Source organism: Rhineura floridana, chromosome 9 (genome assembly GCF_030035675.1).
Source record: "Rhineura floridana isolate rRhiFlo1 chromosome 9, rRhiFlo1.hap2, whole genome shotgun sequence".
NCBI classification, from domain to species: domain Eukaryota; kingdom Metazoa; phylum Chordata; class Lepidosauria; order Squamata; family Rhineuridae; genus Rhineura; species Rhineura floridana.
This window is the reverse complement of record NC_084488.1, coordinates 113,079,782-113,094,719: the sequence shown is the minus strand read 5'-3', so window position 1 is coordinate 113,094,719 and position 14,938 is coordinate 113,079,782. Positions and strand designations below refer to the sequence as shown.

Below are 14,938 nucleotides of genomic sequence, written 5' to 3'. Positions count from 1 at the left end.
CTTTTAAAATGATTTTTAGCAAATTTCTGCAGAAATGTGAACTGAATTTAAGATTGGAAAAATGAGAAACAGAGAGAACCAAAACTGGCAGAGCTTTAGCTTCCACAATAAAGAGTTTTAGAGAACAGATTAACTGGGAATTGCAACAGCTAAGCCAGTCCTGGAATCGGTGCCTCGCTTCTAAGAGAGTATTATGAACCGAGACGAGCTGAGGCTTTTTCCCTGCGAGAATCTTGCAAACACTTTTTGAATAGCTTTTGGTGGCATTACATGAAAGCAGCCCTGGTTGTCTTCTCATCCTTCTCAATTAATCAGTCAAGGCTCTTTATGAGTTGGTTTTTCCATGTAGCTTCTTGAGTAACTAGATTGACACTTGCAGAGAAATGAGCCAGCAGGATACGGATTATTAAATAGTATATGTGACTGCCAAGGGTAGCATTCCTAAGTGCTTATTACCATCTTAAAGTCTTCGGGATGCTTTCGCTATATCAGCCATGCATGTGTTACATTAAGCACATTCCTCTGAGGGAAAGTTTTTTATGTTCAGGAATTGTTTTACAGTTCTTCCCCCCTCCCCCCAAGAGGGAATGTTAAATAAGTGACAGCAGACTAGTTAAATATGCAGATGAACACTGGGCGTTATTAGAGGGGAGTCAATGTATGGAGAAAGCTTAACTCACAACTCTGCCAGAATTCTGAAGGTATCAGTAAGCTAGACAAAATTCTTCACTGTTAATAGGAAAGTGAAGATGGATGCTCCAGGAAGCCTTTGATAAGATCTCCAGCACTGGCTTTTCATAAAACTAATTATTTATGGTATAAGTGGAAATGTCTTTTCAGGGAGTCACAATAGGAAGAAAAGAGAGTAAATGAAGGGTTGGCATGAGTAACTATTTCAAGAGAAAGATGGAGTTATTATCTGAAAAAGAAGGCAAACTATGAGAGGATAAAAATATGAAATAGAAATGGATACCAGATAGTAATCATGGTGCCATATGGAGACTGCCAAGAGTACACACATAAGAAAAGTTTCTAGTCCTCGTTGAGGGCAAAATTGCTTGTAAGCATAAGGAAAATAGGTTAGAGGCTCAGAGGCCAGAAGGAGACTGTGTGTTGTTCTTGGCAAGGAAGACTTCTACATGCTTTTGTTTCATGCACGTCCAGACATTTCCCTCCCACGTGGCATGCTTTCAGTCCATCTCCTCCACAACCATAGTCCTTAATAAAAAATAACACATTCCACAAGAAGATAGTGCAATTGGAATATAATGAGAGAATTCAGTGCATGCAATTTGTACTTTGGGTCATTTTTTAATTGCAGAAATCTAGAGCCCACATTTATATAAAACGATATATCAATTTGATTTATCATCTGGTTTGCCACCCTGTGCTCCATCAGGAGGAAGGGCAGGATATATATCGAATAAATAAAATAAATTGATTTGTACCCTTTTTTGAAAACTCTTACTGTTTTTCACCCCGTTCTAGATCATTTGGAAGCAAAGAAAGAAATCGGGTGGAGAAATCGGCATTCACACACTACCACCCCCACACTCGCCACAGCAGTGAGGGTGTCACTAGATCATTCATACTAGAGAGACAGAAAGCTCCAGATCTTCTTAGGCATCTCAACAGAACATCAGCATTTGCCTCACCTTCAGCAGATATGAAGGGTCACCTTTCTGAATCTAAGCAAGGCACCAAGTATGTCACTCCTTCCAGATTTGGCTGGTTTTCATCTAATGGTGCTAACTCCACACCAGCTTCCTCAGATCTTCAGGTGGCTGGAGAAGTCCTCACAACAAGATGGCAGCCCAGACCTGACAAGGATGACAACCGTACAGTTCAGGCCCAAGTTCTGGAAAGTTCCGACTGTCTACCTAAGGAGCCAACAGAAGAAGCAACTTGGAGATGGAAGGCGACACTGCCTCTGAGGCACCTCCCACCTAAAATTAAATGGGTCAAAGATGATGGCCTGTCCAAAAGCTCCATGCCCTTTGAGACATCTGGGCAAAAGGCCTTCCAAAGATGGCAAAGCCTTCCGTCTCAAAGCAGCTCCTCTTCTGAGCCAGAGGCTCCTTCTGATCAAGGCAGACTCTCGCTCCGCATCTCAGAGTCCTGCCTGCAGATGTCTCCTCCGCTGTTCCCCCGGGAAGAGGGCGATGATGATGTTTTCTTCCAGCCTTGTGCTGTAGATGCTTCATCTGAGCATTCTCCCTCTCCATTGCCCCCTCCCCCTCCACTCCCTACACTGAGCCCCAGTGCTGTTGCAGACACCATGGAAGAACTCCCACCTCCTCCTGCCGGTACACTGGAAGCTGAAGAGCCAGCAGGAGGGAATTCTACTAGCCTTGGAGAGGAGGGGTCTTCAACCAGGTAAGGAGGTGCTATCCAACCATTTGCTTTTTGCAAGGGGTTTGCTTTCTTAGGGTCCCACCAACAAGAACGTTAAAGAGCCTCCATTTTTCTTTTATCTGCTTACTCCAAGCTGACAACAGATTTGCTCCCAAAAGTTCTCCTGTACAAATGTTCAGGTCAGCTATTATCTGAATACTCAAAAAGGTGCCCAATATTCACCAAGTATTTGATCCCTTGGTATGTAACCTCTGGTTATATTTTATCTCAGTATACGCTGCATGACAATAGCAGTCAGGTAGTATTTGATTGTATTTGATAGTGGACATGCAGTGGTAGCTTATATTTGATGAGTGATAGCATGCGTAGTATTTAATGTTTGGCCGTGTTTGATAGTTAAATGGGCAATAGCATATTATTTTATTGTTCTGATTTTGGCTGGTTTAAAACATAAGCACTTGCAATTTGATGTAGAACTTCACATTCAAAATGCAAGTTTGAGTTTCACATTCAACATTTCGCATTCAAATTTGGCTGGTGAAATAGGGGAAAAAATGACAAATTCTGAATATTTACAAATAATCATTCCAGCTTTACCTGAACTAAATGCAAAGGTGGACACTGCTAATTACAATATCTGTATTCTGTTTTGTCTTAGGCTGTTATTCTACACACACTGTTTTATAAATCAATCAGACTTAATTTTCAAATAAAGGTTGTTAGGGTCAAAGTGTAACTTATTATTTCTTATGAATTACATTTCATTTGTCACCTATTGTCAAACTTTCCAGGAAACATACAACATATTAAAACAAAATAGCCGCCCAACTAATAATCAGTATAACACAAGGCACATCAACTTTACCAGGAGCAAGATGAATAAAAGCAGTGAGGTATATAGTGATTGAAGTGTTGGACCTGGAAGACCAGAATTCAAATCCTCACTCAGCCATGAAGCCCACTGGGTGACCTTGGGACGGTCTCTCAGCCTAATCTATTTTACAGAGCTGCTGTTGTGAGGATAAAATGAGGAGGGGGAGAACCATGTAAGCCATCTTGAGTTCCTTGAACGACAGGAATGTTTTCAGCTTCCTTCTGAAAATAGTGATGGAAACAGACACACTTTACTGGGGAGGGACATTCCATAAACTATCAAAATATTCTAAAAGATTTCCAAAAATTCATTAAAAGGCCTGGGAGAACAGAAACGTCTTTGCCTGATGCCAGAATTATTTATTTTTTACATTTATATTCCACCTTTCCTCCAAGGAGCTTGAGGTGGTGTACCCTGTTCCCTCTCATTTTAACTTTACAACAACCCCATGAGGGTAGATTAGGCTGAGAGATGGTGACTGGCCCAAGGTCACCCACTGAGCTTCATGACTGAGTAGAGATTTGAACCTGGGCCTTCCAGGTCCAACATTCTAACCACAACACTACAGTGAATAACAGTGGAGTCACTGCTGGATGAACTTTCTTGAGGCAAGTATTGCAAAGTTGAGGACCAGCACTGAGAAAGCCCTGACTTATATTAGCGGAGACTAAAAGGATTTCTTCCTTGCCTGAGGGAGGTGAGTTACGAATTTCAGAAGCCCTGGTTTAAAATGGCTTTTTTCCTGTTATTAACAGAAATTTTAAAAGGTTTTCCGGGAACTTGAGCAAGAGGGAGAAAACAGGACCAAACACTGCCACCACCAAGAGAAGCTGGGCTGCTTCACCTCCACCTGTTTTCACCTCAGGATCCCAAGCGTATTATGGCGCACCTTCCTTGGAAGCACAGCAGCAGCCTCTGGCCGTTCAAGAGCCGTCTGACGTCACAAGTAGGGAATCTGAAAATGGACTCAGCCCCGAGAATTACACGGGGAAGATGAAGACTCCAGAGGAAATCAAGGATGAGGCTTTAGCAAAGGAGATCATCCACAAGGATAAGTCACTAGCCGACATCCTGGATCCCGATTCCAAGATGAAGACCACCATGGACTTGATGGAAGGGATATTTCCCAGTGGGGCCAGAATGCTTAAAGAGAATTCAAAGAGGAAAATGATGCAGAAAAGGACCAACAGTTCTGCCAGTAGTTCTGCTCTGCACAATGATAGCAAGTAAGTGCCATTTCCTCAGTATTTTTGCCCACAGCATTTAGCAGGGCAGATGTTTTTTACTTTCCGCTTGCGTGATGGAGCAGGTTTAAATTTCTTCCAACCACTAAGGAAAGATGAATCTCTCGGCACTTCCAGTTGGCTGTTTATTGAGCATTCATACTGGTTGTTTTTGCAGTTTGTTTCTTGAGGTTATACGACGTCGCCATCTAGTGGTTGTTATCCTGCACTTTCCAGTGCAGTTTTCCTTCGCCTCTTACTAACTTTCTGCAGTAAAAAAGTGACAGAAAATTGCATGGGAAAACAACCACTAGATGGCAATGTGGTATAACCTCCATGCAAATCTTGTGTGAGCAAATCAAGATTATTGAGTACTCATCTTGATTTGCTCACACAAGATTTGCATGGAGGTTATACCACATTATTAACAGCCCATCTAGAAGTGCTCCCTGAGCCTATTTAGATGTTATATCTCCCCCCTCTCTCTTCCTGACTGGTCTTGCTATTGAAAGAAATGAATGACCCAAAAGAAGATTCTGAGGTTATTTGAATGTGAGATCCCACACCTTCCAACCACAGGAGACCAATTCCTTAGGACGGGTAGGGAGCCTCCAGAACATAAGCTAAATTAGGCCCAGCATAGACCCCAGTTTGGCCCACAAGGCCATTTTCCCCAAACCATGCCTACCTGTCCCACAGCTGATGTCATATGTTGAGAACAGGATGCTAGACTGGACGGACTATTGGCCTGATCCAGCAGGCACTTCTTGTGTTCTTGCGTTAGGTGTGGGGCAAGTGGAGACGCAGCTGCCAAATAACAGCCTTATAGCACCCCCAAGTGTTCCTTGGCAAAGGGAGGCTTGCTGTCAGCGCCAGTCAGCTGATCGGCACTGACAGCAGTTCGGCTGGAATGAGCTGCACTATGGAGGCCCCCATCAGCTGATTGCTGCCCAAAGTGGGCATGCTGTAAGTATAAATATTATTTTGTATTGCTGGCTTGAATTGAACTGTAATAGAACTGCAAGTGCTTTGCAAGATTTTTTTTTTTAAGGCTCGTATGAGCCAAAGTTACCTATGTACAGAAGGTACTACCTGTTGTGTGTCAGTGTGATTTCACTGTTCTGATATTGTATCCTTTTAAGCAGCTCCATGGGGATGTGGGGGGGATCTGTCACATCTGTGCACTGGGTGTCATTAGACCATACAGTTCCTGCCAATGGAGATACACAACAGAATGATTTACTCTCAGAAGGTGCATCCTGAACATTCACTCCTCTGCATCATACACATAAAGCACATTTAACACACATTTAAAGCACATGGCTTCCCCCAAATAATCATGAGAACTATGGTTTGTTAAGGGTGCTGGGAATTGTAGCTCTATCAGTTGTACAGTTCCAAAGATTCTTTGGGGAAAGTCATGTGTTTTATATGTGTGTTAAATGTTCTTTATGTGTGTGTGATGTGACCAAAACAGATGGGCTCCTCTGAGGAAGCATGCTACTTTTCTCTTACACAGTCCAAAAGTTAATTTTGGGTAGGTGGGTAAATGTGCTTCCTATTTTATTGGAGAAAACATGCATTGCTCAGCTACCTGGAGCCTTGGGACACTGCCAGGGATTATTTACTGTTTGGTACAATCAGTGTGCATGGACTTTACCCAAACTGTCAGACAGATGGAACCTCAACATAAGGTAGTACCAAAGAACATTGGGAAACAAAGACCCAGAATCACAGTTCTGTTTTTATGGGGAAAAGCCCAGCAACAGCCAGGAATTAACTAGCGAATCAGGGCTGATGATGAAATCTTCTGGAGCTTTCGCACCTAATGGCCGTGCGCTTCTCCAACCTTCCCAGGCCTGTGGCTTTGAGGTACCAGTCTCAGACTGATAAGCAGGTGTTCTTGCTTACTACTTAATTAACTGAGTTCAGCTGTGAGAACTGACAGTCTCATGCCTTCCAGAGGCCCTAATTCAGGCAAGATGTTCCTCCCATAATTCCTTGCCACAGAACCATTTTAGTTAACAACCTTACAAACCAGGCGTTCTTGACACCATGCACCCTACAGTTTAAAAATGGACACTGAAGGCTTAAACCTTGGAGCTCAGTCTCAAAGGTACATGAGTTATAGAAGTTGTTTAATTCAGTGAAGTGTTAGGGTAAGATAGTTTCTTTCTTTTTTATAATTTCCAAAAGAGGCATGACTTACAGGCTTTTTCAAGGGCATATTCTGGCTTCACATCAGGAGTAGACCAGAGAAGATACGACAGCCCCAACTGTCTGGGATTGTTTTCCGTCTAAACAAAGAGAGACCAATTTTACCCATCTCATTAGATCACCTTGGGTCCCCAGATGTTGTTGGATTACAACTCCCATCATTCCCAGAAAGCATGATCAATATTCAGGGATGATGGGAGCTGTAGTCCATCATCATCTGGGGACCCACGTTTAAGAACAGTGTGCTAGGGGATGCTGGAGATAGCTGTTTGATACATTTATATGGTGCCTGGAAAGGTAGCCCCAGAGTTTGCCTACTGCAGCCTTTGCTAACCTGGTCCCCTCCAGGTGTGTTGGACTGCAACTCACATCAACCCCAGCCAGCACAGAGGTTGGTGAAGTCCTGCCTAGCGAGTCCAAAGACAAAACAGGCCAATAATCAGGGGATTGTTTGTGTTTCTTTGTACAGCACCTAGCCCAACATTACTCGGTTGATACGTAACTACATTTTAAAATGTTGCTGTTACCAGGCTGTTTCCAAAATGACACATTTTCTTTGTAGCCTTCTGCGTTACCGTTGTTCAGACATTGTACCGTACCTCCTTGCCTTATGAGCAGGCGTGTGCATACTGGGAGTTTCTTTTTGCAAAGCATCAGAAGGGCTATTCAATCCTTCTACTAGTTCCCCTGAAAAAAGAGCACAACTTATTTTGGTTTGCCTCTGTTAACGTGCGGGGTTGGGATATCATATAATTGTTGCTGGGTCCTTGCTTGCAAGAGAGGACACAATATCCGAAGATCAGTCTGTGCTGCAACTTGAGTAGAATGTGTGGAATGAATGGCACCTCTTACACCGGTGGTTTTCAAACTGGGTTCAGGGAACAGTGTGATTCCTCAGAGACTTATCAGAGATCCTGCAGTGAGAGGATCAGTTAATAGTGGATAACTTTCTCTTCAAGAGATCGCTTGTCCTCTGTTTTTCCTCTGCAATGTGCAGCCACAAGGATGTGTTCTAGGGCAGGGATCGGGAACTTCAAGCCCAAGGGCCAAATATGTTTCTCCAAACCTTCCTTTTTCTGGCACTTAAGACTCTCCCCTTGCCAGCTCTGGTTCACCCACCCCTTGAGCATTTTTGCCAGGCTGAAATGTGTCCTTGAATTCTGATAATGCCTTCTGCTTGCCTGGCTGGAAGAGAGGGAGGGGTGTGTGAGTGTGTGTGGAAACTAGCCCAAAGGTGAAATTTACATTTGTTACCACGCCTACTTTTGCCTCTGGCCCCACCCACCACTGGCATATGGCCCCTGAAAAGTTGCCCAGAAAGGAATGCAGCCCTTGGGCTGAAAAGAGGTTCTCACTCCTGCTGCAGGGTCGTGCTCAAGCAGGGGAGCCACAGGGATGGTTGTCTTTTGCCAGTGTCCCACATGGCTGAGTATGCACCCTAGGATAAGCCCCAGAGTTGTGTCTTTTGCAACGCTGTGAGAGTCAACAGGAAGTGATTCCTTGAAGATAGAAAACCTGTGCTGTACGTGGGGATGTTGCTTAAAGCATGGGAAATTTTTTAAATAGTTAAAGTTGTAACATATGATGGTGATCCCTAACAAATTTCATTGACCAGGTCCTTGGGGGGAAAAAAACCATGTAAGCTAAGGCGTTGGATCTCAAAGCAAGGCATTGGGGGGGGGGCGCTGAAAACTCCTTCCACAAATGTGTGTGTGTGTGTTTCTTAATCAGCCCAGGAATGCCAGCCATCTCGTCCCAGACCCCTATACGTGTATCTGTTCTTTGTCATGGTTTAGGAAAGACGAGAAGGAAGCTCATGCCACAGTGTTGGTCTCGTGCTCAACTTACTACAATGTGTCAGTACCCAAAGCCGAACTCCTGAACAAAATTAAGGATTTGCCTGAAGAAGCAGGTGGGGATGAAGAACAGGTGGACGTCAATGAGAAGAAGGTGAGTTTTGAGCAGCATCCCCAGCACAGAAGAGACAACCGTCAGCCATGATCATTACCAGAGCTGTGTGAATCCCAGGAGTCTGTGATTGCACTGCACAAGGTGCACAATTTGACAACAAAAAACACGCTTGTAGCCCTTATGACTAATGGAAGGCATTTATGCTTATGCACAAGATTCAAATGGTTTCTGCTTTGCTGATGTTCTTTCCAGGCTATAATTTGGTAAGATCCCGCCTATTGAAACTTAAAAGGTTTCTGAAGGTCTTTGGTCTATTTTTTTTTATTCTGTGATAACAGAAATAGATTCCATTTCTGCCTCAATCATATGTTCTAATAAATATGCTTCTGTTTGTCAACTTAATGCCCCAATTAAAGTAGTACATACGGCCTCTCTTTGATTGGTGCTATTCAGACCAAAAAAGTCTGGATGATGATGATGATTAAGATTAAGAGTAAGATATCTTCGTGTTGTGGCCCAGTAGTGCCAGAAAGAAACACCCACTGCAAAATATTTTCTCTTGATTTATGGGATCCCATTCTTAATGTCAAATTCTCTCACTTGCATAGGAATTTGCTTTCTACATCTGTGCCACAAGAAGCTTGCAGTGCAGTACTAAGGACATCATCTCAGTCTCAATCTTTTTCTTAAAAGAAACTCCACTTTACATTGTGTACCAAATAAAAATTTTTCCACCTTGGTGAATATATCTAACAGTGCGATAGAATTGCATAGCACAATTTCTTAGAAGGTCAAACAGCTGTGAATTGTTTATAATACTGCTTCTTTATTATTTTCTTTGTATGCATAGTTTGTGTTGGCTGGAGGGATTCATAAGGAATCTTTCAACATGAGCAATTAACTTGCTCATTTTTTATGTTACTCAGGCTTTCTAGTTTTAAATTGGTTGTTTAAATTGTAAGACACTTACCTGTCCTGTAGTACTATATAGGAGGTTCTTCATTATTGCAAATAGTGACTCTGGGGAGGGTGGGAGGGGAAAGGGTTTTCATTTGGATTAGTTGATTTTTTTTGTTGTATGTTATTGCATAAATAATAGAAGTATTAAAAAAAACAAGGAATCTTTGAACAGATGCTTTAGACCAGGTGTGGAGAACCTGTGGCTCTCCAGACATTGCTGCACTATAACCCTCATTGTCCTTGACCATTAGCCATGCTGGCTGGGCTGATGGGAGTTTGAGTCCAACAGTATCTGGGAAGCCGTACGTTCCCTACGCCAACTTTAGACTGTTGGCTCACATTGTAGTGGATGTTGATTTTTGCTCATTTCTGTTCTGCCAGGCTGAACTTATTGAGAGCTTGTCCCAGAAGCTGGAGACTCTAAAAGAAGCCAAGGAGAGCCTTCTGGCAGACATCAAGCTCAACAATGCCTTGGGAGAGGAAGTAGAAGCTTTAATCAGTGGTCTCTGCAAGCCCAATGAGTTCGAAAAATACAAGATGTTCATTGGAGACCTGGATAAGGTGGTCAACCTCTTGCTTTCACTCTCAGGACGCCTGGCTCGGGTGGAGAATGCTCTCAGCAGCCTCAGTGAAGATGCTGATAATCAAGAACGGGTACGTAGACTCAGAAATACTAGCATGTAGCAAGTGTAGTGCTTGCCTACACACATACCTTCTTTCTGAAAGAGTGACACTCTCCTCCAGCAGCAGCTTCAGCAATACAGTATCTCGTTTCTGAACTGCCAACCTACAGGGTGTCTGTTGTTGGCATTGGAGTAAGGAATGTACATCACTTCTGTACAGCCCATACTGCTAGTGCTGTAGGGAATGAACCATTCTCATTCGCTACAGTATGCCTGCATCTGCGGAGATTGAAGTCCTTTGCTATTGAGGTTACTACTGTTGCTTCCTAAAAGAGTAGAGGTGCGCCCTCACTTAGTTGTCTGCAGAGACCAGTACAGAGATTAAGTCCTTTACTGCTGAAAAAGCAACTGGGTGTCCTGCAGGACCTAAAAGGCTAATATATTGAGGCTACAATCCTGTTCTCACTTACCTGGAAGTAAATTACTGGCATACGTGAAAGGTTGCTGCACAGAGGAGGGCCAGGATCTCTTCTCGATCGTCCCAGACTACAGGACACAGAATGATGGGCTCAAGTTGCAGGAAGCCAGATTTCGACTAAACATCAGGAAAAACTTCCTGTTAGAGCAGTACGACAATGGGACCAATTGCCTAGAGAGGTGGTAGGCGCTCCAACACTGGAGGCCTTCAAGAGGCAGCTGGACAGCCACCTGTCAGGGATGCTTTAAGCTGGATTCCTGCAATGAGCAGGAATGGACTTGATGGCCTTAAAGGCCCCTTCCAACTGTATGATTGTGTGGAATCCCATTGAACTCAGTGGGGCTTATATTTCAGTAGACATGGATAGGTTTGCACCATGATCTTAGCAAATTTAACTGTGGATGTTAACGCTGTAGCAAAGTATTTCACTTTTGTGCAACTAGCTAAGTTGGAGAACAAACTGATTTACCAGTGTGAACAGTACAGAAGTGAAGTAGTGCAGCTCTTTAAGAACAGGTGGGAATATACACACAGCAGCATAAGAGCTGATGTGTTAAGACAGTGAATACACTAATATCCAGTGGCTTCTTACAGGTGCAGGAGCTCACATAGGATTTCTCTGTATGCTTCAGAGGATCTACAGCTTTGCATGAGCAGAGACAAGAGCACATGAGGCTTCTCTCTCCATTGTAGTTTATGGGAAAAGCCCCATGCAACAACACCTGTCAGCCACATGAGAGTACATACAAGGATTAGGGCGGCAAAAATCATTGACAGTTCTAGCGATTTATATTTGGCTGAAAGCTGAAACCAGTAGACAAGTCCATGGATTCTCCCAGTCCTTTTTTTTTACTCTTACTAATTTATATATTACTTTTTAAATCTGTAAACTTTACGCACAATCATTCACTTTGTGTAGATGGACATTATCATTTCCATTTCATACATGGAATCCCAATTTGAGACTCAGCATGACCTTAAAGGTCTTTGTAAAATGGGTTGAAAGAGCCCCTTATCCAGACCTCCATGTGCTCTCTCTTTCGTTCAGGGAGCTTCTTCTACAAGTGAGCTTCCTGGTTCACTTCAAGCGAGGAGGAAGCTCTGCATAGTCCAGACCTGTCCTCTCCATTGCAGTGAGATGGGGAAGCTCTTGCACATCACTGTAGAATCCCCCTCTCTAAGGTGCTGCAGCCCTAATCTCACTTACCTGGCAGTAAGACCCATTGAATTCAATAGGACTTTCTTCTAAACAGATATGATTAGGGATGCACTGTAACAGCACGGTCCAAACCCAAGATCCGCTGGGAAGAGAGAGTGTGGATTTAGTGGATCTTGGGCTTTTGCAGATCAGCCAGGGTATGCCAGTGTAAGTCCCTCAACCCCGCTCAGCCAGGGCTCAGCTGACAGACCTTAAGCCAGTATAAATTCCAAAAAGGAGGCATTCCTGGGACATGGTGGGGATGAGACAGGACAAGGAAAGACTTACACCTATTCCAAACCCCTTTCAGTTTGGTCACGTGACCTAGCAACCCAGCAGAACTTTTCTGGCAAAAAGGGTGGTGTGGGGATGGGATCTGTTGGCCGGTGCCAGTTCAAAAGTCTTCCATCAGCCTAACAAGCTGGTATCAATGTGAGTTCACTGTTTATCCACTAGCTGCTGCTTTTACCCATCCATTTTTTCCTTGCAAAAAATACTGATATTAATATCTTTATTATTTTGAAAGGAAATATTGATACATGAAAGGAAATACTGATAAAATTACCATTCTTCATATCGATATTTTAGAGGCTGATTTTTTAAAAAAGTTTTCTTTAAAATTCACTGCATAAAAATCCAATCTGCAACTATAGAGAATAAGCCAATTAATGGAAAATTCGGTACCAAATCAGAATTGGGCAGAATTCTAGCCCATCCCTAGGGTGATATAAGTCAAATTTCCTCCTAAACGGAATTTGTAATAGGGGTAACTTATGCCAGCTTTCTATAGTTGCAATTGCTCTGTTTGTCTTTGAAAGCGGGGAGGCAGCAGATCAGGAAACTTTAACCGCGTATCTGTGATATTAAATCTCTCGTTTTTCCTTCCTTCCCTCCCCTTGATCACCACCACCATCCACACGGGACAGAGCTCTCTGAACGAGAAGCGGAAGATGCTGGCTGGCCAGCACGAAGACGCCCGTGAGCTGAAGGAGAACCTGGACCGCCGAGAGCGTGTGGTCTTGGACATTCTGTGCAGTTACCTCTCTGAGGAGCAGCTTCAGGACTACCAGCATTTTGTGAAGATGAAATCTGCGCTGCTTATAGAACAGCGGGAGCTGGATGACAAGATCAAACTAGGGCAGGAACAACTCAAGTGCCTTTTGGAGAGCCTCCCCATGGACTTTGCCCTTCGGAGCAAAAAGGGAGCAGAGCTTTCAGCATCCGCCGGGACCAGCAGTAATACCAGACCTCAGGCACCACCAGCATCTTTGCTCTGACCTTTCCAGACAGGGTTGCATCAAAACCTTTCTTCTTGAATTTATTTAATCAGAGACCGCTTTTAACTTTTTAAATTGATGATGGGTTTAATTATTATTTTTAATTAACATAGGGGGGGAAATAAACAGCATGGAAAGCTTTCTTTTTCTCCCTGAGATCACAACATAAGTCTGTCTGGATCGTATGAGAAGGAACTGGATTCTTGCGGCTAAACAAGATGCAGAAGAGACCAGCAACGTGTTCTGTGAGGAAGGTCAGCTCATTGTAGATAAATGCAAGCTATCCCTGCTAAAGGAGTCTCAGGCCCCTCTGAGCACCGACGGTCGTTAAATAATGAAGGATATACAATAATGAAGCCTTAATTAAAATATTAATGAGAGACCTTTCTTGAACAATATCCATATTTATATTTTTTAAACCTACAAGATAGAATTCTGTAAAGATTTTGTACATACTCTAACCAGTTACATGATTCTACTTCAACATGTACGTGGGGTGTGTGTGATTTTTTTTTAATGTACTTGACAGAAGAAATCAAAAGAGGAACACCCCACAGCCAGGAAACGTAGTCACACACCATATCTAAATAAAGGACTAGCAGAAAAAGCTTCAGGCCCTGATCCAAGGATGCTTGCATGCACAAAATTGTCACATGCAACTAGTATTTGGTGTATATCAGCCCAGACGTTGGATGTGAATACAGGTTGGCATCTGCAGCAGGAGGAAGGTGGAAATTGCACACTCATTTTTTTCTGGGCAGGATTCCTTGTCACAGTACTATGATGTGCACATCCATTGGATTTGCTTCCCTTCCTTTGCAGGTCACTTGGTGTTCTCAGGTGCAGCGACATCCAGTGCAGACCAATGCACACAGAGGGCAAATCTCTGCCCCTTTTCCCTCCCCTGCATGGCAGGATCCAGTGCAGGTCTGTGAGCAAGGTTCCACGCTCAGAATGCCTCCACCATCACTCAGTCACTGGATTGGAGCATTTATCTCTCTCAGTGCCCAGTGAATGCTGCCAGTAAGTGACCTTTCCAAGAAAGCTTTGCACAGCAAAATCCTGTCTTCCAGATCTGCGATGTGACACAACTACCATTAGAACAAGCACTTGCATGAAGCAAACGACTCAGGAGTCAATGTGCAACTGAAGCAAAGAGATATTCCCCCTTGACTCTCTTAGGCTCCATGATAATTTAAAAACAATAAAAACAGAAAGCATGGAACTGCATGCAGCCTGCAAACTATGTGAATGACTTCTTGAGGTGGTTCTTTGAATGTCCTTATTTATAGATTGCTTTAAACGAAAACAAACAAAATCCTTAGCCTTGGTTGTTTCTTTTAAACGCAGTGGTGCTTTGCTAATCCCATTGGATCTGTCCATCCCCCAAAGCAATCCTTAGCCAAAACTGAGAATATCAAACACAAAATTTGAGCTGACTATCCCACAGTCTTTTAAACTCTCTCTAAATGTACTCTAACAGTACTAAATTTACTGTTCCTTTGATCAGAACAGGGGCAGGGAACCCTTTTCAGCCCAAGGGCTGCATTCCCTGACAGGCAACCTTCTAGGGCAGCCTTTCCCAACCAGTGTGCCTCCAGATGTTGTTGGATCACAACTCCCATGAGCCTCAGCCAGCATTGCCAATGGTCAGGAAAGATGGGAATTGTGGTCCAACAACATCTGGAGGCACACTGGTTGGGAAAGGCTGTTCTAGGGGCCACATGTCTGTGGTGGGCAGGGCCAGACGCAAAGTGGGTGGAGCAACAGGTGTGTCTCTGTACACCAGGCTACATTCCAGCTGTGCATAAGTCAGAGGTTT

At 43.5% G+C, this 14,938-nt stretch overlaps 1 protein-coding gene across 5 annotated transcripts in view; it reads left to right on the top strand.

Moving 5' to 3' along the window:
- SHROOM3 (shroom family member 3) overlaps positions 1-14,359 on the top strand; it is a 252,739-nt gene extending 238,380 nt beyond the window's left edge. For all 5 annotated transcript variants that reach the window (XM_061583353.1, XM_061583356.1, XM_061583355.1 and 2 more), the window contains 5 exons: positions 1,489-2,376; positions 3,985-4,455; positions 8,466-8,619; positions 9,922-10,194; positions 12,766-14,359. In XM_061583353.1, coding sequence (XP_061439337.1) covers positions 1,489-2,376; positions 3,985-4,455; positions 8,466-8,619; positions 9,922-10,194; positions 12,766-13,116 — 2,137 coding nt within the window. In that variant the 3' untranslated portion in view covers positions 13,117-14,359. The remainder of the gene's footprint in view (positions 1-1,488; positions 2,377-3,984; positions 4,456-8,465; positions 8,620-9,921; positions 10,195-12,765) is intronic.
- The last annotated feature ends 579 nt before the right edge of the window (positions 14,360-14,938 follow it).